General features: G+C 38.5%; 1 protein-coding gene and 1 long non-coding RNA gene across 10 annotated transcripts in view; one reads left to right on the forward strand and one right to left on the reverse strand.

Annotated features, from left to right (window-relative positions):
- LOC133074749 (uncharacterized) overlaps positions 1–5,507 on the reverse strand; it is a 118,136-nt gene extending 112,629 nt beyond the window's left edge. For 6 of the 7 annotated variants that reach the window (XR_009697226.1, XR_009697224.1, XR_009697227.1 and 3 more), the window contains exons 1-2: positions 5,399–5,507; positions 4,834–4,973 (exon numbers count right to left, since the gene is read on the reverse strand). This is a non-coding gene — a long non-coding RNA (uncharacterized LOC133074749). The remainder of the gene's footprint in view (positions 1–4,833; positions 4,974–5,398) is intronic. The other variant, XR_009697228.1, reaches the window with a different exon arrangement.
- A 271-nt stretch (positions 5,508–5,778) lies between these two features.
- Positions 5,779–27,153, forward strand: part of PPP1CB (protein phosphatase 1 catalytic subunit beta) — a 36,301-nt gene continuing 14,926 nt past the window's right edge. The window contains exons 1-4 of one of the 3 annotated variants that reach the window (XM_061211190.1): positions 5,779–5,869; positions 6,106–6,245; positions 23,593–23,724; positions 25,837–26,067. In XM_061211190.1, the coding sequence (XP_061067173.1) occupies positions 6,194–6,245; positions 23,593–23,724; positions 25,837–26,067 (415 nt within the window). In that variant the 5' untranslated portion in view covers positions 5,779–5,869; positions 6,106–6,193. Of the gene's footprint in view, positions 5,870–5,987; positions 6,008–6,105; positions 6,246–23,592; positions 23,725–25,836; positions 26,068–27,153 lie in introns of those variants that run through there. The other 2 variants (XM_061211191.1, XM_061211192.1) reach the window with 2 other exon arrangements.

The raw sequence follows: 27,153 nt of genomic DNA on the forward strand, positions 1-27,153 counted from the left end.
CATATACCAGAGAGTTTCCTTAAGAGACAATGTTTCACTGAGAGAGAGAGAGAGACAGAGACAGAGACAGAGAGAGAGAGAGTTGGGGGTGTCAGAAGTGGGGGAAGGGGGAGGGTTTTGGCCAAGGGCAGGGGAAGAGGCATTTGGTTATACCTGGCTTTATAATTTGGGGGGCTAAAATGACTGAGGACATGCCTTATGGCTTAGCTGATCACTCTGGTGCTTGATTATTCTCTCATATGTGTATTGAAATGAAACCAAAAGTAAATCCTAAGCAAAATTCTTGGCCCTGCCTAGGTGTATACCAGGTCTGACTCTGTACTGACAGGGGTGGCCTCCTACTGATGCATGTGTCCTTGTCTGCTGTCTCAGTATCCTTGAACTAAGCTGACTACAAAAGTCTATGACATTTGATATACAGAATGGCTGCCCTCAAGGTATATCTAGTAAAATTTAGAACTTACTACCATTTAAGACTATTAAAGACTTGATTAAGAGGAATCATATTCATGGAAGCACAGCCTGATGAATGTTGATTCATTCATTTATAAGCTATCCTGGATTAGTCAAGGCAGCAAAGAGCTATATATCACTATCACAACCTTCACACTTTGCTACCTAAACCTATTCACTTTCACACCATATTGGCTATTGACCAATATCAAGAGGCATATAAAACATCCCTATGAAAGTCTGTGCTAAAAGGAATCATGAGGCTGCTGTTCACTGTGTTCCAAAGTGCCTTCTTTGAGGACACTCCATAGGGACATCTTTCTGGTCTCAGCACAGTGATAGTTGGGTTCCTCTGAGCACTAGTCTGGCCCAGGTTTTCCTGTCAGTAAGTACAAATAAAGTCATGATTTTATTAAGACCCTAAATCATGATTCCCCAAGTCCTTTACAATCAGGAAGTCCAGTTTCCCTCCACAGACATTTCTGGAATTACCCAAGGATATTAACATGCATGTTATGCCTCCCTAAGCCCAGTGGTATGCTGGTAAATGTTTAACAACCAGCTTCCTGGTGGAAAAAGCTGATAGATTTGTAACATGTGCTAATTTCCTTGGTATAAATACTCCTCTCACTATGGCCAATATAATATCACTGAAGGTAGAGTTGGAAAGAGATGCATAGCAGCATTTCATTATATAGCATTTCCACCAAACAGATACATGTTAACAACCTTTAGGCTATACATAATAGTAAAATGTAGCAACATAAATAGAATATGATGAGTCTTGAGCAATAATTACCTTTGTTTTTGTTATATTTATTTGTAAGTCTATATAATTTACTTTTTAAATAATGACTCTGTTTAACAACTGGCTTGCAAAATTCCCTGAAAGTTTAACAACTGGCTCTCATGAGCCAGTGTAAGCTGGCTCCCACACACCACTATCTAAAGCCACACTGGGTTGGGAGTCTAGCTAATAGTTTGCCCTTTAGTCTGTTGGATTAACAATCCTGGTCTCATCAGGAGCAGGACCTTAGCCTGATCCTTTTCCTAAGTCTTGCCACATGTCCAGAAGGAGAGGGAGGCAGTTTCCTACATGCAATCAGAACTACTCCCTGCCAGTCCCCTGCTCTAAAGTCTGCTGGTCTCCAGGCTCAGGTGCTCTACAGAGCTGCTGCCCACCACACATTGGTGGTGTTCCACCCAATGTCTCCTACACCACTGGCAGCCTTCTCGTGTCTCTGCTTCCAAGCTGCTGACTTCCCTAACTGACAACCCCCATTCTGCCCATGGACCACTGCTCACACTCAGGCCAAGAACTTCCTGAGAGTCAGTATCTGCCAAGTGAGGCTCCTCTCTCTTTGGTACCCGCCTACCCTTGAACCTCATCGTGGCTCTGACTGCCTCTATCGCTGCTGCTGCCTGCAGCACTGTCTCCTCTGCCCTCTGGATCTCCACCTCTTACCTCTTCCTCTGCCCTCAACCTCTTATCCACATTTTAAGGTCCAAATAAACTTTGAAAACTGAGATTCACATAAATGTGACATGAAAAATCACATAACAAAGTAGGATGAAATGGAAGTGAAGAATGATCCCAATTTTACAAAATGGGTATACATCTATCTATCTAGTCCCTGCTTTTAGAAAGTTCGCTGTATGCAACTTTGCTTTTATGAAAGACCTACGTGAGTATCTTTTTCCGCTAACCAAAAGAAATCCAAAGAGGATTTTCATTTTTACAAAAAAAGGCGAAAAGTAAAAATAGTGTTTAGCGTTAGTTCTGCAGCAAGCCATTACAGAGGAAATGCACACATCAAGCACCGCCAAGTTCCTTCTCTAGGAACTATACTCAGCATCTCAGCATCAGGCTGCCATAACTTTGAACTGTGTCTGTGAGCATCTGTGCTTTATCTCGATTTATTTTGTGCACCTGTTAGCAAGATGTGTCCTAGGGTAATTGCTTCTTTGCTTTATGACATTTCGGCTTATGAAAAGTTTCATAAGAATGCTCTACTTTCAGATAGGGGAACTACACCATATACATGTCTATATAAATAAATATATTAATAATATAATTATATTATATATGATATAAAATATATAAATATGTATTCAGAAATAAAACAGAAAAGTGGTTATCTATGGCTGGTGAAATTATAGGTGATTTTTATATTTTTTCTTTGTTTTCCAATTTCCTTCAATAAATACGTTTTATTCTGGGGGGGGAAAAAGGCTGCTTTAATGGCAACTCTGACTTGAACTGATATGAGGCAAAATGCAGTCTTTATTTACCTTACATGACATGGATATTCATATGATTTTCTTTAAAAAAAAAATTAATGCTTCAGTTTATAGTGAGCTGCCCCAGAAGCTGCTGGGGTGTTAAGTAATACATAGTATATACACTAAACTTCAAAATCTGAAGACATCTGATTCTGAATTCTTATATAATATTTTTGGAGGGGGATCCCACAGGAAAGTTGGTTGGGCCCCTAGTGATAGAGCTCTTTCATTTTTATAATAGTCCCTTCTTACCCAGGATTCTAAGGCACTAGAAAACCTGGTGGGGTGGGGGTGAAGGGGCATCTCCATCTGCAGGCAGTACCAGACAGTACTCAGAACCACCCTCTGAGCTCTTCTGACTCCTAGAACTCTGCTGAGACCGGCCTCTCTCTGCCCTCCTCCACTTGGGGTGATTTTCTCTAAGATGCTCACTTTCTCTCCGTGCAATCCAGTTTCCTTTGGGTGTCCCTTGTCCCTTAAATATATCTGCATATATATAAACCCTAATTGAGGACAAGGTTCAGAGTTCTTTCTCACGGGGTTCACGGGCCCCATGAAAATTGGAGGATAAAAAGACACCTATTTAAGTGTTCTAAACATTTTGTTACTCTTTTAGAGGCTCATGGAAGAGATTTGGGAAAGTGGCATCCAACCCCGCAAGCTGGTCTATTCACGTCCCAGTTCCAGCTCAGCCAGAACACTTACTCCACTTGCTATTGATTGGTTGCAATTTTCCTTGGTTGCTAGAAAGCTTAGAATCATATTTGTGACTTATCCCTAGCAAACCATAGGACCTTACACCATGCATTTTACATACAATACTGCTGGTTTTATCTTATCTTTCCCACTCTTGGTTTTCTTTTGTGCTCTTTTTCTCTGTACATATTTTTAATTTATCCTACTGCATGTATTTACATAAATTACTTTAAATCCCTTCTTCTGGAATAAAGCAGGGTATAAATAAATGGTCATTAACTAAAGAATTTGATGAGGATCCATTTCTTCACCTCTAAAGGCCCTAAGATGAACTGGTGGCAATAAGAGTCTATGAAAACTACTCCAGACAGGATCACCATTATAGCTTGTCACCTGTTCTGTGTTCACCACCAATCCACAAGCTAAATCTTGAAATGGAGAGAAAGCTAGAAAAAAAGGAATCAGGAAATCCTATCTCTGTAAGTCAACGGAACCATCATAAAGCACTTAATTGGATAATGCTTTTTCCCCAAAAAAGCTATGATTTCTGTTCTCGACATTTATGTTGTAACACATGCATATTTAAGCATCTCAGTCCACATGCACTGAGAGGGAGGATATCACAATTGTTGAGTGCAGACTCTGGCACTAGATGCCTGGGTTTGAATCCCAGATCTGCCATTTACTTGGGGCTAGGTATTTAACCATTCTGTGCTTCAATAAATTCCACCTACAAAGTAGAGATAATAATAATACCTAGGGCTTCCCTGGTGGCGCAGTGGTTTAAGAATCCGCCTGCCAATGCAGGGGACACGGGTTCGTGCCCTGGTCCGGGAAGATCCCACATGCCGCGAAGCGGCTAGGCCCGCTCGCCACATCTACTGAGCCTGCGCGTCTGGAGCCTGTGCTCCGCAACGAGAGAGGCCGCGACACTGAGAGGCCCGCGCACCGCGATGAAGAGTGGCCCCCGCTCGCCGCAACTGGAGAGAGCCCTCGCACAGAAACGAAGACCCAACACAGCCAAAAATAAATAAATTTATTAAAAAATAATAATAATAATAGTACCTACCTCACAGGGCTGGTGTAAGGATTAAATGAAATAACATATGTACTATAACATTTAAAACTGCTGGAGGGTGAGTCGGGGCCGGCCGGCCGGCCGCCACCCTCAGCCCGAGGGGACCCCCCTTCCCGCCCCGAGGCTGCCTCCGAGGAGGGGGCGAAGAGCACATACAGGGATCTCAAAAATGTTAGCTATCATTAGTGATATGTGAGTGGGAGAAGCACTACCTTGAGCTTGAGACAGCATCTTGTTTGTGAGTTTCTGGACAAACACCTGAGGAATGAGTGAAGACTTTTGGTCTGACCACTTCTGAGAACAGGCCAAAAACTCTGGCTTACCTAGATCCTTTGCGTGGCTACTCTTCCCCCTGCTTTTCTAGAGGCAGAATTCTGTGGTGGAAAGAAGAGGTGGGCAACCAACCTTCCTGAGCCTCCGCGTTTCTTTGTCTCTCTCTTCTACATACCAGATACGGTGGGAGCTGCAGGCACAAAGATAAATTGGGTTTACCGTATAGGAGCTCACGGTCGAGTGCAGGAGATAAATGCAAAAACAATTACAAGGTAAGATGATTAAGCAGTATATAATGAAGGTATTTTTCTTGTTGTTGTTCAAAATGCACTGTGGAAAAGCAGTATCCACAGAACGGAAGATGTAAGACATGTGAAAGCGCTCTATAGAAGGCAGACAACGGTACCCATGTAAAAGATTATTGCTGACCCTCCCAGGGTCCACTTTAACTTATTTCATCCAGGGACACTTGGGCAACCAACCTTGTGGAACCGTAGGGTATAAAACCCCTTACATGCAACGTCAAACGGTTCCAGCAGAGTAACCCCTTCTTGCTTTCCAAACGTGTAAACCCAGTTTCAAACATGGGTAACGCAGTCCGCGTTTCCCGCTTACCGGGAACGAGGAATTGCTTGCAAAACCAGGGACTGAAACCAAGAAAAGAAAAGCAAGGCGGGAAGAGTACAACCACGTCTGCTGAGCGCCCCGGGCCCGGGCAGCTGGGAAGCGGGAAGGTCAGCGCTGCCTACGCGCGCTCTGCGTAATGCGCGCTTCCCGAGCGCAGCAAACCCTGGGAGCCTCAGGGGCGCCGCCTGCGCAGCCGCGAAGATTCGGCGCAGTAGAAGTGGCGAGAGAGGGCGACGCACCTGCGCGAAGGCGGTGGCGCGGCGGCGCGGCGGCGGCGGCGGCGGCGGCGGCGGCGGCGGCGGCGGTGGAGGGAGAACCGAGTCCAGTGCGATTGCGCGGAGGCCGGGGGCGAGGCGGGGCCGCGAAGGAGTGCGCCTGCGTGGAGGGCTGCGTGGCGCGGTGGCGGGGAAGGGCGGTGTGAAGTGAGTGGCGGTGCGGGAGGGGCCGTCGGCGGCGCTGGTGAGCTTTGCGGAGTTGGGCGGTGCCGAGGAGGAGGAGGAGGAGGAGGAGGAGGAGGAGGTGGGGGCTGGGTCTGACGCGGCCCGGTTCTTGGGGGCTCCACTTGTTTATTTATTTATTTCTCGTGGGTACCTCCAAGTGTGTGCGCGTTCCACTGCTTGGTGGGAAGGGGGTGGGGGGAGGGCCCGGGGGAAGGGGGAGTTGGAACCGGGGTCGAAACGCCGCCTGATTTGTAGGTGAGGGAACGCCGAGCGGTCACCGCAGCGTCCGCCGTCGAGAAGCCCTTGTTCCCGCTGCTGGGAAGGAGCGTCTGGTGCCGACAAGATGGCGGACGGGGAGCTGAACGTGGATAGTCTCATCACCCGACTGCTGGAGGGTGAGTCGGGGCCAGCCGGCCGCGGGGAAGGGGCGCCACCCTTAGCCCTCCTTGTCCCTCCGCCGCCGCAGCCCGAGGGGACCTCTCCTTCCCGCCCCGAGGCTGCCGCCGAGGAGGGGGCGAAGAAGCTGGTGGGCCGGGGGGAGCGGCCTCCGGTAACACTGCCGAGGGGAGGCTGGGCGTCAGGGGCCGTCGGCGCGGGCAAGTAGTGCCCCCGCGGGCCTTCGGGGACCCGCACGGCGGCATGCCGGCGGGGGTGCCGGGAGACCCTTCGCGAGGAGGGTGCTGGGATGCGTGCTCCGGAGCATTGTACGCCCGTGGGACGTGTATTTCTTCTCTGTTCTCTTTGTGCCTTGCCCTTGGATGCCTCCGCTTCTTGTTACCGGAGTGGATTAAAAAAATTTTTCTCCTTGAGACGACTGTTTGATCTGTTCGGCATTTTTACATGATGCTACAGGACAAACTCTATTCAAGGAGAAGATAACGTGAGCGGGAGTTGAGTCCCGCCCATGTATTATTTAGGTTTAAAGCATAGTAAGCCAAAAGTCTTTGACCGAGCTGAAGATGCACGCAAGAAATAGACACGTTTGCTGAAGGGGTTGGTTTTCGGGTTTGAGATTTTTAGCAGGTTTGAGCAGGACTTAATTTCTGCACAAACTTAGAAAAGGTCGATTGTAAAGCCTCTCTTGTGTTTGAAAGATATTTACAAGTCTTCGCAGCTTTTGAAGTTTCTGGGCCCTTCTGTTTTTAATTGGATAGTTTTATGTTAGGGTCGGGGATTGAGGGAAAGGGAAGAGATGGAGAGGCCAGGATATTATTCAAAGTCAGTCGCTGTCTTCTGCTAGTGAATCCCTTTACCCTAAAATTTGCGTCATCACTAGCTGCTTTGTGAGTGTGTAGGAAAGAAATTACGCCATTTAAAAAAAAAAATTATTGTTCTCTCTGTCAGAAACCGTGGAAGGATTACATATCCATTGTTACTGGCTTTCAAATTTCCTGAAGATAATTGTTTGCCACAGTGAAACAGTATGTACTTACATTTGGAAAATCATCACAGAAGATTGTGTGATTGGGGGGCGGAAGGGAGGGCGCTAGTTCCTTTTTTCAGCCAAAGTGTCGGTATTTTATCAGTTCTCTGTGTACCCGTTGTGTAACAAACTACAGTATACTTGCTCCAGATGTGAAAGCCTTCCAGTAGTCTAAGACTGAGTCTCTTAAGACTGAATAAGAAGCAAAGTTTTACCAGGAACTCTTGTTTGCCTTTTCCTTTACTATGAAGTTATTCTTGGGAGGCCCCCTGGTGCCTGCAGTCAGTGTTCACTGTTTAAGACTTTGTGGATTCTTAACAGATGTGAACATCTTACTGGGTCTGTGAGACATTTGCTTTGAAAAAGTGTATGTATTTTTTGTAATTACGCATTGTTGTAAGAGGGAAGTGTAGCTATTTAAAAATTTTAATATTTTGTTAACTTTGGGGGAAGTTTATGCTCACCATGAAGTTGGCTTGTAAATTTAAATATTTAAAAATCTGATGCTTGTATCTCAATTTCTTTATTTTTATCTTACATAAACTTACATATTTATATACTATATAGGCATAAAACACAGCAGACTTAGGTGTTTTTAAATCTTTGCTATGGGATCTTTTAAGTCAGATGCACCTTTTTAACATTACAGATAATTAAGAAACTTCACTAGTGGATTGTTCAAGGTTGTTAGAGAAAAGATATGGTGAGGAAATAGGCTAAGTGATTCTGTTTGTTTCTGTGAATTCAAATTACATACGTGTTCGGTTCTGGTTTTGGATGATCATTTTCCAGACTTTTTCCCCTTTTAAATTAGCAAGCATTTATTGACCTGCTTTGTGCCAGTCACCAGGAATCCAAAAATAAGACACAATCTCTTCACTCAGGGAACTCCAAATCTAAACAAGTGACTTTCAGGCTTTTTCAGCCCGCTCTCTGACAGTAAAGAGTATCATTACTTGCTTCTTAATCCCTGGAAGTACGTTTAGTTTTGACCGTGCCTCCCTGGGATTCTTAAATTCTCCTCTTCTCCTTCCCTTTTCCAAAATCTAGACCTGTCCAAAGACATCCAAACAGACTTGGATTTTCTAATAAGTAATTGTTTTTAATCTTCAAATAAGAATTATTTTGTCTGCCTTGATTTTCAGTGATGTTACATGCTAATTAAATTTAACTCAAATTCAAGTAAAGCTGCTTAGCAGAATAGCTATAGTTAGGTTTTTTGCTTGTTTGTTTTTAGTATTAAATGAAAGTATTGAACAAGGGAGGGGAAATCAGCAGGACTTGATCTCATTTTAAAATGTTGACTGTAGTTCCATAACATACTCTTGATTTTTTTATTACATCAGATTGCCAGTCAGCTATAACCCTTTTAGTAACTTTTATTACCAATCAGCTATAACACTTTTAGTAATTTTATGAGTTTCTTTGTGTTTAGGTGGCCAAATGATGTTCATTTCCAAAGTGCCTTTTACATTTAAATTTTTTGTTATTATTTAATGCAAAACAGTATACTAATTTATTGTTTGGATAGTGCATGTTCCTTCAGTATATTTTCTTGAGTTAAGTTGTACTTACCACAAAGCCAAAGATGCCTACCACTCTATCCCCTTTAGTGATCCTGCTACCACATTCTTGTAGTTTATCATAGTACTTTTGACTGGTTGTTGAAATTGAAGCTAGTTCCTATGGGTATCCTGGAAAATCCAGTAAAAGCTTTTTACTCTGATCAGTAGTTCTAAAAGGAGTTAGGATGGCAGTGGGAGTATAGAGAAATCACCTGGGGAGCTTTATTCAGACTATAAATGTTGAATTTATTTTGGAGGACTTGAAAAAGGTTGAGTAGAATCTGCTTGTTTGGGAAGAGGGTTGTGTGGAAAACTGCTACCCGATGGTTGAGATTGTGCCAGCTCTGTTCCCAACCACAGACTGTTCACAGCTGTTTTATTGAGATACAATTCACATACCATACAATTTCACCTATTGGAAGTGTATAATTGTGTGGTTTTTAGTTGTGCAACCATCAGTCACCACAATCAACTTTAGAAAGTTTTCACCACCACCACCCTCAAACACAACCCTGTTCTCACTAGCCAACAAATCCCTTTTCCCTTCACCACTCCTCCCAGCACTAGGCTACCCCTGAGCTACTTTCTGTCTATAGATTTTGCCTGTTCTGGACATTTCATCTGAATGAAATCATACATTATGTGGTCTCTTGTGATTGGCTTCTTTTAACGTTTTGAAAGTTCATCTATGTTGTAGCATGTGTCAGTATTTCATTCCTTTTATGGCTGAATAATATTTCATTGTATGAATATACCACATTTTATTTGTCCATTTATCACTTGATGGACATTTGAGTTGTTTCCCCTTTTTGGCTGTTGTGAATAATACTGCTGTGAATGTTCATGTACAAGTGTTTGTGTGGGCATATGTGTTCATTTCCCTTGGGTATATAGCTGGGCGTAAAATTGCTAGGTCAAATGGTAACTCTGTTTAACTTTTTGAGGAACTGCCAGACTGTTTAAAGCCTCTTTTCCGATTAAATTGTTTAATTATGACCCAGCAGTCTAAAGATTAGGCAGTTTGAAGGAAGTGCTAGTTGATCTTGGCAACCTCAACTTCTGCAGGGATAGTGTTGTTGTGTAGACCCAAGGCCAGGTCTGTTAGAAAGAGCAGGTTGAGGAATAGGGGAGATGGCCTGAGGGATACTTTCTCTCTTCTCTTGCTTCTTTTTAGATGAGAAGCTAGAGAAGGCATAAAGATGGTACATTGTTCAGAGATTAAGGGATTAGGTTGGTTGCTTGCTTGCTTGGTTTTCCTGTTAGTTCCAGCAGGTGAGGGAAATTTTGACAGTTTGAAGAAGTAGTCCAGAGTATTTTTATTTTATTCGAAAATACAGAGCTAGAGCTTTTCTGGTAAATGTCTAAACCAAGATTAGGATTTATTGGGATTTAGAAATCTATTTACATTTGAGTCTAGAGACAGGATTATATTAAGGAAGACAGTAAATTTTATCAAGTAGGTTTTTTTCATCTGATGTCTTATTATCCACGTTTATCGTTCAACAGAGTATCCATTCCAATAGTATACGTTCTCAAACAACTCTAACAGGTAAAATAACGTCAGTGTTAAGAATGTCAAGATATTTAGAAATAATTAAAATCTCAGTTTCAGAAACAACCTTGATCCTGGAAATCTTGGGCTATAGGGATGCAAGAAGAAATGGTTTGTAAATGTCAGTAGGCTTAGCAGTGGTGTGGTGGTGGAGGATAGGGATTCCCAGTTCAATCTTCTAGGATTTAATTTTGAGTGAATACAAATTTATACCCTCAGGCAGCAATCACTGCTCCTCTAGCAGCTGTAAGTAGCCATTTCAAGGCTTATTCTTTCTGGGAAAATAGAGGATCAGTGAAGATAGGAAGCAGAAAGAGATTAAGGTTACAACTCTTCTTTCTTTTTGTAAACCCTCCACCTTCCCCCAAGATTGAATATGATTACCTTTGAAGTCTTGGTTATTGGTAGGTGAAATGCAGGTTTTTTTTTTTACACCTCATTCTCTGAAATACACTGTACCTCAGAGATTTTCCATCTTTTAGATAAAATGAAAATGCTTTAATGGAAATTAAGCCTTTATTCCACAATTAGAAGTAGGGGACTAAAAATGCAGAAACTCATTCTGAAGTTAAGTAAGTACAAATAACTAGTAGCCAGTCTTTTCCTAGTTTAATGGAGGAATTCAGTTCCTGGTCTGGGTGGGTACTTGTCATGCAGTAGAAAAAGTAGTAAAAGGACAGGGACAATTGTCCTTTAATCTGCCTACCCACTATTCACATGTATAGCAAAGTGATTTAGGAGGACATACATAACCTTCCTAATAGTCACTGACCTCAGGGCTCTCCCTTCCCAAATTTACCCGCATCTATGCAAAGACAAATAGAGGTATTTACGTAATCTGGTGGGAATGTTGCCTTTGGGTCTTGATATACGCTGGCACTGTGTAATTTGGAGGTTTTGACACAGTTTATTTCCCTATAAAGGAATTTAATCCTTAAAATGTTCATCAGACTATGCCTGAGTTCCCATCTAGTCAATTACCAAACTATTGATCAAAACATTTTCTTGGTTTGAGTGCTTGTCTAACACCATTTTAACTTTTGCCTTAATCCTACCTACTATTTTCAAGATTCAGAGAAATCAAAAGTTACTTTTCATATTAAAAGAAATTTAAGGACATCTATTATATAGCTTTTTCTAATATTTAGCAGTTATTATGGCTCTTTTTTATTTTAAATAGTAAACTGAGAGGGAAACTTTATAGGTACTTGTAGGTTCATCTGTGTTGTTTGAATATGTATCAAATAATTGAGCCAAAGTAGTGAAAGAAAATGACCAGGCTTCTGTAGTGAAAGTGAGGGAAAGATCTAAGTTATATAATGACAGAAAGGAACATATTTTATGAACATCAGACCTTAACTGCAATAGTTATGTGAATCCTGAATGATAACAGATATATAAGCAATTAAGTGTTTATTCTAGGTACTTCAGTAAGTATTGATATAGTGGGGGACCATGTTTATACTCGCTAAAGGTACAGGTTCTGCATGTATTATAATTTCAGCTCTTCCTTAGTTTCTTCTGCATTTTGAGGATGATAATAGACCTGCTTCATAATGTATCTGTAACAATTAAACTGGTAGAACGCTTAGAACATAATAAAAGCTCAGAAAATGTTAGCTACTGTTATTGTTTAGTATAAACCTGAGTATAAAGTAATAGAGGTTTTCTTATGCTGCTGAGCCCTGGACCCTCCTCAAAGGAATTTTTGAGAAGGCTATTTCTTGTGAGGCTCTAACAGATGTGCCCTCCACATTGTTTGTTGCATACAACCACTCATACATAGTATGTATGTATGTATGTATAAAATATTTCTTTCCTATTCCCATTATTCAGAATTTATAATCTGGTTTGACATATTAATGTTGGTGCTGAGGGGGAGAGATATTTTTAGGCAGAATTAAATGGTGAAAGGTGATTTAAGGAGATTTGGTATATGCTTTCTTTTGGCTAGGAACTAGAGAGCAGTGGATTTCAAACTTTGAATCTTGGGACTACTTTATACTCATAAAAATAATTGAGGACAAGAACTTTGATTTGTATGAGTTATTTATCAGTACTGTGTTAGAAATTAAAACTAAGAATTTAAAAATATTCTTTAATTCATGTAAAATAACGATAATAACCTATTCATTTTACATAATCAGAGTTTGTTTTCTACAACAAAAATAATAGTGATAAGCACATGTCTTTAATGTCTGGTTTTGTAGAAGACAGCAGAATTCTCATATCTGCTTTGCTTCAGTTTGTTTTGATACCTTGTTTTGGTTGAAGTATATGAAGAAAATCTGTATTCTTACAGATACGAAGTTGTAAAAGGAAGGATTATTTCAATAGCCTTTTTAGATAATGGTGGATATTCTTTAACATTATACCAGAAATCGACAAGTGGTAATTTCTTAAAGGTTAGTTGTAATGTAGAATCTGAAATATTGTTCTCTTACATTAAAATCCATTGATCTATCTTGCATTTTAAATGGATCTTACAAATGACTTTGTAACATGCATTGGTCATTTTGAAAATACTGGTTAAGCTGATTTATGCAGATGTTCAAATGTTGACACATTTTATACAACATCAAAAAATTCACATTTGTTAATATTACAGCAAGGTATCAGAAGAGTCCTTAAGTATGAAGAAGCTGTCAAATTCATGGTGTTGGATACAGGGTTTCCAAAATTTTAATTTTCACTAGTAACAAATACTGTCAGTTGTCTTCTTTGAAATGACAGGCTCACTTTGTTCATTTTCAAGAGTATCTGTTAAATATCTTAAGTGTGAATAACCATAGTTTGTCACTTGTGCTTTCCAGTAAGAGATGTTCTGTGAAAAAAAGTATCTAGATCAGCTTGGAACTAAAACAGTCATACGAGTGCTTTTCTTGAAGACAACCATTGTACTTTGATATGCAACAGAAATGCTTCATGGATACTTTCCATTTCATCATGCAGAATATTAAAAAGATGTATACTTGATGGTGGCGATGTAAGAAAATTGATTGTTTTTACTGATTAATCAAGGGCATTTTTAATTGAAACTGGACCTTTTTTGTTTCGCTGTGTGTGGCAATTTAGTGCCACTGATTTGGTTTCTGCTGAGGTGTCAGTGTTTTAGGTGTTTTAATCACCATTGCTTTTGCACCGTGCAGATGTCAACACAGTGAAAAAGGGGATCACACTCGTGAGAACCACAGGACTAGGGCGCTCCCTTCTTCTGTTCCTGAAATGTCTAGTCCTCCCCTATATCTGTTAATTTTTTTCTTTACTCTTTTTTCATTATCTATTTGTTTGCTAGTGTACCTGGAATGACTTTTTAACTTATGGCGATACACAGACCCCTCTGAGAAATCATGAAAGCCCTGGGCCTTCTCAGAAAAATATACATGTTTATGTGCATACACAGTATTACAGTTTGGGTTTTTATACAGAGCTCCTGAAGGCCATCTGTAGGCTCAAATCACATTAGGCAGGCAAACTTAAGATAAATTGAAATTATGGCAGTTGCTTAATTCTTTCATTTAAAACCAAAATTCCCCATTCTAGCCAACTGTAAAAATTTTACTTTTTTTCCTTTTTTGTGGCTTAAAGTAGACTCATACTAAATATGGAGAAACTGCCGTTTCATCTTAGAAAAAAAATTTAGGAAATCTGGATTTATGTTAACTTCGCTGTTGATTAGTATGTAACCTTGAGTGAATCTTTTTGGTAGGGTAGAAGTTAAAATATTAAAGGTTAATGAAGATTACTAAGATTTCATGTGGCAGTTGTAATAGTGGAATTAGGTTTTTTTTTTTTTCCCCTTGGCATTCTTTCTGTTTTAGAGAAGGCAGTTATTAGTAAGAACTTGCTGGAGAAAATAGCAGATGGTTATTGAAAGATAAAATATAGTGTACACACAACACAGACATATATATCACACACCATTTGTAATTTAAAAAACAAACCTGCATTGAAAAGGTTTTTACATGAATATGAAATTTGAAAAATAATGGTCGAGTATAATTTTTTGTAATCATGAGAAGAAGGGACTTCTTTTGGGGGAAGATAACATTTTGCTTAATTGAGGTTCAGAGTTAGTGTTCTGTATCATTAAAATCAACTGGAAGTGTTCATCTGTTAATACTGATCTATAATGAGATTTTATGTATTTCATCTTGGAAGGTGTCTTAACACAGATAGGTAGGTACTACCGAAGCTCAATCCAAAAGCATGTGATTTTAGTTAAGTGATTTGAGTCATCACTTGGAAGGTATTTATAGAATTTTATTAGTCCTCTCTTAATATTTGCCTTTTATTATGTGATAACATTGCACGTTAGTCAATTCCAGTGAGAGGTTAGGTGGACGCTCCTCACCTGCACAATTAAATGGATTTTGATTTATTTTGCACTAACACTGAGGTCTAAAGAATGCTGTTAGAACTGTGGTTTGAGCTTAGAAAATAGTGTCCAGTGCAAATCTGTGAGGGATGAAGATCTCACTTGTTTTAACATTTGACAGCCCTGGAACTGTATAAAGCAACCTGACATTTGCTTGTGATTACAAGCAACATTAGTGTCAAAGTGACTTAGCATAGTGTATGTTTCACACGTAAGTATTTTTTCACATTTTAATTTTAGGTTGAATTATTAAGAAACATTATCAGGTTTGCAGCAAGATCTAATTTATAAAACCTACTCAGTGCTCGACAGTAGTGATTGAGGGTGATTCTCATTCAGGACAATTTCAATATTGGCTCTCAGCTCAAAAAAATCACAATAAAACTTTATCACTATTAAACCACTGAACTGCTGTGTGGTAGGGCAAGTCAGGATATTCAGCTTTTGTTTCTGACAAACATTTGTGTAACTGACAATGGTTAAGTTCATGAGAACTAATGAAGTACACCATTGATACCACTGGTTCAGTAGTATGAGAGATTAAAATATTTTTCCACTGAGTGATTGCACCATAAGCTTTAAACACCTTCAATTTTCACAAGCTTTATTAAATTGTCCATCTAAGTCTTTTCCTGCTCCATGAGTATTTTTACCTCCATCAGTGTTTTGGGTTTGTTTCTTTAGCTTCTTTGAAAGTATTCTTTTTATTTATTTATTTTATTTATTTATTTTTGGCTGCATTGGGTCTTCGTTGTTGCGCACGGGCTTTCTCTAGTTGCGGCGAGCGGGGGCTACTCTTCGCTGTGGTGCGCGGGCTTCAGTAGTTGTGGCACGCGGGCTCTAGAGCGCAGGCTCAGTAGCTGTGGCGCACAGGCTTAGTTGCTCCGCGGCATGTGGCGTCTTCCCAGACCAGGGCTCAAACCCGTGTCCCCTGCATTGGCAGGCGGATTCTTAACCACTGTGCCACCAAGGAAGTCCCTTTGGAAGTATTCTTGCCTGTGGTTGACCCACACAGACTATTCATAGAGGCTAACTTTTCAGTCACTTCAATTTCAGTATTGGCTCCTCAAGTAAGTAAAAACTAAGTATTGGCAATATCTGTGAACTCATCAAGAACCAAGGAAACCACTCAAAATCATTTTTGTTTTTTTAACTGATTATCGATGTTGCTTCCAGTGTCCTCAACCCTTCAAGAACTGTTTTTACGGAAAGACTAATAAATATATAGTCTTAAACAAGTTTATAGTCTCAGGGCATATACTTCTTTGGCTTTTCCAAACAAATATGATTTAATTAACTCAACATTAGTAAATGGCTTTCCTCGCTTTCTAATACATGAACCAGTTGGAAGCTTACTTTCATTGCAGCCTCATTTTTATTTTTCTGAAGAAATTCTGCTGTGATGAGATTCCATTTACAATTAAAAAAATTTTTTTTTGATTGTTACTTTCCTGTGAGATGGGAATGTTGTGATGAAGTGCTTAGTTTCCTAATGTGAACATACATTTTATTCTTTTAGCACAGCTATAATGTCATAAATACAATGCCTAGTCATCTAATTCAGTAACAAAATAATCCACACTCCACTGGGCCTTAGACATTCATATTTCAATTTTCTTCCTTTGACATGATGAGTATGCACTGGTAATAAAAGTAAAATAAAATGTTGCAGCACAGCAGTAAGTAGACACGGAAGACACTGTTGAGTTATAACTGCATCTCTGCAATTTCTAGTACCCTGGGAAGCAGTGTGAAGCCATGAGGGTGCCCCATGTGGTCTCTATGGCAACTACTTAACTCTGCCATTGTATTGTGAAAGTGCCCATAGGTAATACATAAATGAATGAGAGTGGTTGTGTTCCAGTAAAACTTTACTTATGGACGCTGACGTTTGAATTTCATATAATTTTTATGTGTCACAGAGTATTGTTCTTCCCCCGCCTCCCCCTCCAACTATTTTTAAAAGTATGAAAATTACTCTTAACTCACAGGTCACACAAAAACAGGGATTGGACCAAATTTGACCCTCAGGCCTTAGTGTTTTCCCCCTTTTCTGGTGTAAACATGATTGTGCAGAAAGATTATTTTATCAGGAGCCAGGAGACCTTGATGCTTCCACCTAAGTTGAATGACTCATTCGCTGAGGTAACATATGTGGTTAAGGCCAGTAGTGTCTAGTCCTTGGCAAGGTATTCCTCAAAATTCTTCATATAATCGTCTGAATTTCTAGTGTGTGCCCAATGATCATATTTTGTGTACTTCTGTTTTCACTTGAGCAGCCACTCCATTGTTGAAGAGCAAACAACACAGGAAATTTTTGAGGGTTTTGATCTTTAAGAAAAGGAAAGCACCAGTGTGTTCAACAGTCACTCCTGGAGGCATAGGGGAATAGACTCCAAATAAGAAGTGGCAGTCTTACTGGACTAAAGAGGAGAGGTGGAAGTCTGGGGCAACTAAAGCAGTTGAAACTTAAGTCCAAAAGAGGAGAGAATCACATAGACTCTAACCTCAAAATCTGCAGTCAGGTCCCCCTAAAGTCATTGATTTCTAAGATACACACGTGCAAGGGAAGATTCTAAGTAAACCAGAATAAAACAGTGTCTGGGAAGCTAAAGATATGAGCAGAGATTCCAGCATCCCCCACAGTACCAGCATGGCACAAGGTGAAGTTCAGTCTTTGTGAAGTAAGAGAGGCCATATTATACCCTGAGTTTTCCATTGAGACCCCCATCATGGCCACTCTCCAAGATTGAGGGCAAAATGAAATAGACCAGCCCTCAAGAAAATGTGGGTGAGGGGCTTCCCTGGTGGCACAGTGGTTAAGAATCTGCCTGCCAATGCAGGGGACACGGGTTCGAGCCCTGGTCCGGGAACATCCCACGTGCCGCGGAGCAACTAAGACCGTGTGCCACAACTACTGAAGCCCATGTGCCTAAAGCCCGTGCTCCGCAACAAGAGAAGCCACCGCAACGAGAAGCCCGCGCACCGCAACAAAGAGTAGCCCCCGCTCACCGCAACTAGAGAAAGCCTGAGTGCAGCAGCGAAGACCCAACACAGCCAAAAAAAAAAAAAAGAAAAGAAAAGAAAATGTGGGTGAGTCCTTGGTACTCTGCTGCTAAAGGAAGCAGCCCTCCATGGAGGAAGATGTCATATAGAACTAGTACAGTTTTTCATCCATAATCAAATATTTCATTCAGTGAAATACTACAGGAATGCTAACAGGATTAATGGACCAAAAATTCAAGAGGAGAAAAAGGTATAAATCCACAGAATTCACATATTAGAGTTATCACACAGACTTGAAGATAACTGATTTAATATGCTCAAGGTAAAGAGGAAAAGAAAAATTTTATCAGACCTGGAAACTGTACAACTAAAAAAATATATTAACTAAAATTAAGAATTTGGTAGTGCATTTACTAGCAAATTAGAAACAGCAAAATAGAGTAGTAGTAAACTAGGGGAAAAAAAGAGTTGAGTAGAAATTATGCAGTGCTGAGAGAGAAAAAATAGAGGGGAAGTACAGAAAGAAAGCAACAGAAGACAATGGAAGGGTTTAACATGTGTAATGGGATTCCCAGAAGGGCAAGAGATGTGGAATAGAGGATATATTAACCAAGAATTTTCCAAAATTGAGAAAGATACCAAAACAAGATTAAAGAAGCTCTGTGACTTCCAAGTGGGAAAAATGTAAATAAAGTCATATTGAGACCCATCATGGACTTAACTCCTAAAATCAAAGAAAAAAAAATTTAAAAGCTTCCAAAGGAAAGAAGGACCTTCAGGACAATAATAAGAGTGATGGTTGATATATCACCTGAAACTACAGAAGCCAGAAATCAATAGAATGACCTCTTAAAGTGCTAAAAGAAAAAAAAAAGAATGCTAACCTAGAATTCTAAATCTAGTGAGCATATGCTTCAAAAGTGAAGGCAAAATAAAGATAGACTACAACTAAGAAAATTTATTGATAATAGATGGCACTAAAAAATGCTAAAGAAAGTTCATGTTGAAAGAAAATGATCGCAGATAAAAGCACAGAACTGCAGAAAGAAATGAAAGATAGTAATAAAGATAAATGTGTATAAATATAAATTAAGACTGTTTAAAATAATGATTGTGACTTGTGGGGTTTTAAATATATGGGAGCAATATATGACAACTGTAGAGCAAAAGTCTGGAGAGTGGTAAATCAGTCAAAAGTGCATATCTTATCTCTAGAGTAAGCGCCAAAAGAAAAAGAATATATAACTAAAGAGCTAATAGAGGAGAAAATGGAATAATAAAAGATAAGCAATTACTCCAAAGAAATGTAAGAAACGAGAAAGGAATAAAAAACAGATGAGACAAAGCAAACGACAGGATGGTGTACTTCAACTCAACTTTCCCAATGATTATGGTAAATGTGAGAGGAGCAAACACTCCAGACAAAGCTCAGAAGACATAACCATGTACTGTTTACAAGGGACATATTTTAAATTTAAGGGCACAGATGGGTAAGTAAAAGAATGAGGAAAATACATTATGCACATACTAACCGAAAGAAACCTGAGTTGGCTATATATTTATGCCAGAAAAAGACTGTAAGGTAAGAAGAATGGCTAGAGGGAAAGAAGAGCATTGCACAATTAAAAGGAATAAATTCAACAGGATGATATAACAATCTTAAATTTTTTAGGTATTTAATAATATAGGTCAAAAACACAAAAAGGAAAAGTTGATAGAACCAAAAGTTTGAAATAGACAAAACTACAACCATAGTAGATTAATGCACCTTTCTCAGTAACTGATAAACAAGAAAAAAAATCAGCAAGGATCTAGAAGATTTAAACAACACAGTAAAATTGACCTAATTGATACACATGGAACGCTTTACCCAGCAACTGTAGGATATTACATACTTTTCAAGTATGTATGGACACTTACTAAAATATACTGTACCATAGAGCAAATCTCTGAATTTGAAAGAAAGGAGAGATCTCAGATATGTTCTCTGAATTCATTGGTGGCAAGCTAGAAATCAGTAACAGATAACTGGAAAATCCTCAGGTATTTAGAAATTAAGTAATGTAAATACTTTCACATATCTTATTGGCTAAAGAAGAAATAACAGTGAAAATTATAAAATACATTGACCTAAATAATAGTGAAAATATGTGTTAAAACTTTTACAGTTGCAGCTAAAAGCAGTGCTTAGAGGGATACATATAGTTTTAAATGTATATATTAGAAAAAAAGGCTGAACATTAAACTATTTCAAGACAACAGAAGAATAAATTATAACCAAAAAAGGTAGAAGGAAAGATATAATAAAAATAAGAGCAGAAATCAAATAAAAAGGAGATGTATGATTTTTTTAAAATGAAATCCTTGAAAAGATTGGTAAATTGATAACCCCCTAGAAAGACTGATAATGTAAAAAATTTTTTTAATTTACCAGTATCAAGAAAGATAGGAGATACCACTATTAAAGGAGACTAAAAAGGTTGAACAAATAATGCAATAATGTAATCCTGGATTGAATTCTGTACTGGGGAAGAATATGCTGTAAAAGACATGATGGAGACAGTTACTAAAATTGTAGTACATTCTTTTTTTTTTTTTATTTTTTAACTTTTTAATATATTTATTTATTTTTGGCTGCGTTGGGTCTTCATTGCAGTGCGCAGGCTTCTCATTGCCTGGCTTCATCGCGGTGGCTTCTCTTGCTGCGGAGCACTGGCTCTAGGTGTGTGGGCTTCAGTAGTTGCGGCACGTGGGCTCAGTAGTTGTGGCTATCAGGCTCTAGAGCGCAGGCTCAGTAGTTGTGGCGCAAGGGCTTAGTTGCTCTGCAGCATGTGGGATCTTTCCGGACCAGGGCTCGAACCCGTGTCCCCTCCATTGGCAGGCAGATTTGCGCAACCAGGGAAGTCCCTTTAGTACATTCTTCAGATTAAAGATTTGTATCAATATTAAATTCCCTGAATCTGATAACTTGTATTGTGGCTGTATAAGAGATGCTATTAGGGAATAATACTGATGTATTAAGGGGTAAAAGAGCATGATGTATGCAGTCTATTCTCAGACAGTTCAGAGAAAAGTTTTAAATATATGTATTTTAAGCATAATAAGATTCTAAATAACAGTGCTAATAAATTTGATAATTTAGATGAAAAACTAACCTTGGCAAACTGACACAAGGAATAGAAAACCCGAATAGTCTTGTATCTGTTAAAGAAAATGAATTTGTACTTAGAATACTTTTCAAAAAGAAAATTCCAGACCCAGATGGTTTCACTGGTGGCCTAAACATTTAAAGAAGAAATTTTACCAATTGTATAAAGTCTCATACGGAAAATAAAAAAAGAGGTAACACTTCCCAACTTGAATTCTTAAGCTAGCACAACCTTAATACCAAAATCTGACAAATAACAAGGAAAGGAAATTACTGGCCATTATCTCTCAGGAATATAGCCACAAAAATCCTGAGCAAAATATTAGCAAATTGAATCTTGCAATATACAAGAAAGATAATGTCATAATTTGGTGGGGCTTATTCTAGGAATCCAAGTTTAGCACAATCAGTAAAAGTCATATTAACAGAATAAAGGGGATGAAATTATGATTATCTCAATAAATGAGATAGTGTATTTGACAGAGTTTAAAGACTCTTCATGATAAAAGTTCTTAGCAAACTAGTCGAGTATGTACAAAATTATAGCTATCATACTTAATGGTGAAATAATTGAATGTTTTTCCCTCCAAGTTCAGGAACCAGACAGGGAAGACCATTAGCACCACTTCTATTCAACATTGTCCTGGAGGTGCTAGTCAATTCAGTGAGGAAGGAAAATAAAAGATGTAAAGATTGGAAAAGAAGTAGAACTGGCTTTTCACAGCTGACATGATTGTATATATTTGGAAACTAACAAAGGAATGTATAAACTGTTAGAATAGGAAGTAAAGTTGGTTTTCAAAAATCCGTTATTTCTATATGCTAATATTAAACAATTGGAAAATGAAATAAGAAAACACATTTACAGTAGCAGTGCCCCTCACCTCCCATCAATTTAATGAAAAATTTGCCGGACTGCCACACTAAAAACTGTAAAACAGTGCTGAGACAAACAAATGACAACCTAAATAAAAGGAGAAATATTATGTTCGTGGATTGGAAGACTTGGTATTGTTAAGATATCAATTCTCCCTAGACTTACATATTCATTCCCAGTTAAAACAAGTTGGGGGTGAAAGGGACAAGTCAGTTTTAAAACATATTTGAAAATGCAAAAGGACCTAGATTAGCCCAGGAAACCTTAACAAAATGAGAATGATTATATTACCTGATACCAAGACTTTATTAAAAACTATAGTAATTAAGATAGCATAGTACTGGGACTTCCCTGGTGGTCAGTGGCTAAGACTCCGCACTCCCAAAGCAGGGGGCCTGGGTTCGAAACCTGGTCAGGAAACTAGATCCCACATGCCACAACTAAAAAAAAAAAAAAAAATAGCATAGTACTGATGTAAAAATAAACAGGTTAACGGACTATGTAGAGTGTTTAGAAACAGACCCATTCATGTATGGTCACCTAATTTTTCTACCAAGTTAACCCTGCAATTCAGTGGAGAAAGGATGATCTTTACAATAAATGGTGCTAAATCAGTTGGATATCTTTATGGATAAAAGTGAACTCATACAACTTAACATCAAAAAAAAAAACCCCAATTAAAAAATGAGCAGAGGACCTGAATAGACATTTTTCCAAAGACGATATACAGATGGCCAACGGGCACGTGAAAAGATGCTCAACAGGCGGCCTTGATTTATCCTTTTTATCAGTTGACTGATAAACTGAGACCCAACACAGCCAAATAAATGAATTAATTTAAAAAAATTTCATACCAAGATTAAAAATTGTTCCTATTGCAGAGCGTTGAATCTAAGCTAGTATTCTAGATACTTAGTGGAAGATACAAAGTTAGATGTCTTTTTTTCATCTTAAAAGAATTCACATGTTTATGGGAAGTAGGTAATTGATGTTTGAGAACTAGTACTAATGTAGAAGTTATGCTAAGTTCCTATAATAAAGGCAGTTCTGCTGATAATTGTTTTGAATTTCAGGGATGATCTTATTAACTGTCATATTTGCTTAAAACGCATTTCAACACTGTCTCTGTTTCCTCCTTGTTACTTATATATTACTATACTTATGGAATATATACATGAATAGGCTTTTGTGGGGGGGGGAACGACTTTTTTTTTTAAGCCTCTCTCAGCCTGACAAAGGAATCAGCAATTTTTAGCAAGAAATTCATGGACTTAATTGTAAATGGGAAGTGATAGGAGTATATAGAAGTATAGTCTCTGTTTCCTTTTTTAAATGAGATTAAATGGGAGCTAGCAGTATATTTAAAGAGAAAGAGCCAGTGGAGAAGGTAATGATGAGAGGAAATGATTGTTGAGTTCAGTAGGGCGAATAAGGAACTACGCATGGACCATTCCTCCCCACTCCATCCCAGAAGTTACTGAGAACCATATTAATTAATGAGTTTTAGTCACTTGGGCTGTGAGGCTTTAAGTTGGCCACTGGAGAACAAAGAAGACCGCATTTCCATGGCAGCTGCTTTGAGGAGCGTCAGAAACCAGCAACAGTGGAGATAGAGAAAAGCCAGAGGTCATAGAGTAACCTTACTGTCAGCCATAGGACACAACAGGATATCTGGTAGTTTGCTGCCTACGTGACTCTTCTGATCTTCAAAATATGGGCATGACTCCTTTTTAAGAATTCTTATTTTATGGATAAATTTTAGAAAACTGACCATTTTATTTATTGTTTACCAGTACGAGGATGTCGTCCAGGAAAGATTGTGCAGATGACTGAAGCAGAAGTTCGGGGCTTATGTATCAAGTCTCGGGAGATCTTTCTCAGCCAGCCTATTCTTTTGGAATTGGAAGCGCCACTAAAAATTTGTGGTATGTAAATGGATAAAGTTGGAAACAATCTCTTTTGAATCCTATATTTACATTGAAGATGATTGAGAAAACACCTAAAAATTTTTGTTAAAAAAAGGATTGCTAGGTTTTATTACATTAAATTATAGAAATTGAGACTTTTATAAAATGACAAGTTAGCGACAAGAAGAACATGTTTGCTATATATACAACAGATTAAGAGATTGCTGTTCACACTATATAAAGCGTTCTTAGAAACAAGAAAAAGGTAATACAATAAAATTTAAGGGGTGGGGGCAGATTGTAGAAGAAATTCAAATGGCCAGTAAACATAAGATCCTCAGCCTCACCAGTAATCAGTGAAATGCAATTTAAAGATAAATCTGGAACTCTGATCAGATTGAAAAAAAAAATGTCAAAAATTGATATCCATTGTTGTCAAGGATCTGGAGAAAGGGCATTCCAGTACACTGGTTAGAAAAAAACAGGTGTAGAATTTCGGAGGTCAGTATGGCAATATCCATGGTTTTCTGACTTAGATGTGATCATTTTAATTTATTTTGAAGATTATATAACTTTATACAATTTGTATTTGATCTTTCAAGTCTTACAGTGGCTTTTGGCCAAAAACTAAAACTTTAACCTTAAAGTTAACCTTAGTTGAGTGATTGCATTTTTTTTTTTTTTAACATCTTTATTGGAGTATAATTGCTTTACAATGGTGTGTTAGTTTCTGCTTTATAACAAAGTGAATCAGCTATACATATACATATATCCCCATATCTCCTCCCTCTTGCACCTGCCTCCCACCCTCCCTATCCCACCCCTCTAGCTGGTCACAGAGCACCGAGCTGATCTCTCTGTGCTGTGTGGCTGCTTCCCACTAGCTATCTGTTTTACATTTGGTAGTAGATATAAGTCAGTGCCACTCTCTCACTTCGTCCCAGTTTGATTGCATTGTTAAAGCTAGAAAAACTGTTGGCACAGAAAGCATTTTTCTGTAGTTCACATAACATGGGAAGTGGTATAAATGATGTATTACACTGACGTTTGGTTTGATAATGCAGTTTTTCCTCTAGTAGCTGTTAGTATTTGTCACTTAGCTTTTATGAACTTAACCATCAGCTTTTGTTCAATCAAGGATTATTTGCTATATGCAGACCTTTTCATTCCCCTGCATGTTTTTTAGTGATCCACATTCACACCATGTAACCTGCAGATGCATAGTGTGCTCTTTAAATACTTTTTTTTCCTCTTACGTGGCTTATTAAGTCATGTACTTGGTGTTCCTTTATACAGTGCGTAGCAATTAAGAGATATTAACTAAGTAAATGTTGAATAAATTAATTAGCTTAGAGTATCACCTGTAAATAAGAGGTGGTAGTTGAAATTTTGTGGAAATGAAGCAAATTATAAGTCATCTTAAAATTAAAGAGTCATATTCTCAACAAGATACTCTAAAATGCTTTAATATAGAAATAATTTGAAGGTAGTAGAAGTTATTTATACTAAATATTTCTAAGTTTTTGCTGTTTGCTCACTACTAGGTATAAAAAAGTGGACCTAAGTTAAACTACCAGATAGTGTAACTGTATTAGCATAACAAATTACCCCAAAACTTTTTGGCTTAACAACATTAATTTATCATCTCACAGTTTCTGTGGGTTAAGAATTCAGGCACAGCTTAGCTGGGTCCTCTGGGTCTGAGTCTCTCACAGCCTATTAAGGTGTCATCTGGGCCTGCAGTCCTCTCAGGGCTCAATTGTGAAAGGATTCAGTTCCGCATGGGCCAGTGGACTGAGGACCTCAGTTCCTAATGAGTTGTTGACCAAAGGCCTCCTTTAGTTCTTTACCAGATGTGCTTCTGCATTAGGTGGCTTCATCATCCAGCATGAGAGAAGGCAAGAGAGAGTGCAAGCAAGATGGGAAGTTACAGTTTTTTGTAACTTAATCTCAGAAGTGAAAGCCCATCTCACTTTTGCTATATCCTTTTTGTTAGAAGTAAGTCACTAGCTACAGCCCACATTCAAGAGAAGAGGATTACATAAGGGTATAAACATTCAGAATCATTTCATAGAAGCTGTGTACCACAGTAACCATAAATTTTCTAAAACTGTTTTTTTCTATTTTTAGGAGATATTCATGGACAGTATACAGATTTACTGCGATTATTTGAATATGGAGGTTTCCCCCCAGAAGCCAACTATCTTTTCTTAGGAGATTATGTGGACAGAGGAAAGCAGTCTTTGGAAACCATTTGTTTGCTGCTGGCCTATAAAATCAAATATCCCGAGAACTTCTTTCTCTTAAGAGGAAACCATGAGTGTGCTAGCATCAATCGCATTTATGGATTCTATGATGAATGTAAGTAAAAATAAAAGCTTATTTCTTATTAAGGGGAAAATTCCCTAATAATTTTCCATTTCAAAAGAGTTCCTTCAATTCAGAGTTTTTAAAAATATGGTCTATCAGACAGAAGCCCAAGAAGAGAGCCTTACATGGAAGAGGAACCTAAAACTGGGAAACATGTTATTAATTAAGTTGGTTCCTGGGGATCTCCTTGGTCATGTTGTTTCAGGTTAATTGCAGCTTGCTCAGCTGAAAGGCCCTCTTATAATTAGTTTATATAGTAAAAATATCCAAGTGGAACAGAGGTCACTATAGACAGTAGCCTGTGGTTTTCTAGTCTCCATTAAGGTTTTAGCTCTCAACTTTCTTGTGATATGACAGAAACTCTTATTGACCCTGTGTCACAAAAAATATTGAGAGGTTCTATGAAATTATTTAAAAGTTGAAGTTTATTAGAATTTTAATCTATGCCTATAAAACTAGAGAGATAAGGATACTGAATACTCTGGATGTCCTTATTTTGTTGTACTCGTTTTCATCAGTAAGAAATCACTGATTCGCTGTTGTGTGGTAGTGTTTCCAAGTGTTATTACTGAATTACCCTACTACATTTGACTTCGGTCTTTTGCTTTTGTTAGAGTATGGGAGTGAATGAACATGTTTGGTTAATTAAATTTAGAACCAATTAACAATGATTTTCAAATTGAATTTTGTTTTTTAATGCTGAATTCTCCATTAGAATCTCTTTTTGCTTTTTTCTATCCTTAATTAATTATGGTAGAGTCCTATTACAACCCGTATCTCCTTGATTCTTGTAATCGTTTATTTGACAAATGTTTGAGGATGTACTATATGCCAGGTACTATTCTAAATACTGGGAATGCAGCAGTGCTCAAGAGAGATGATCTCTATTCTTATGGAGTTTACATTCTAGTGGGAGTGATTTTGTATTTGATTTTACATATTGCATTTTTATTTCTAACGTGTACTGTTATGGTTTCAGTTGTTTAAATCAGACCAGTAGACAGGAAGTGGATTGTAGTACATCAGGCTGCAACCACTTTTCTAAAGCTACATCAGAAATAGAGGTATATTATTAAA

This window comes from Eubalaena glacialis, chromosome 14 (assembly GCF_028564815.1).
Source record: "Eubalaena glacialis isolate mEubGla1 chromosome 14, mEubGla1.1.hap2.+ XY, whole genome shotgun sequence".
Taxonomy (NCBI): domain Eukaryota; kingdom Metazoa; phylum Chordata; class Mammalia; order Artiodactyla; family Balaenidae; genus Eubalaena; species Eubalaena glacialis.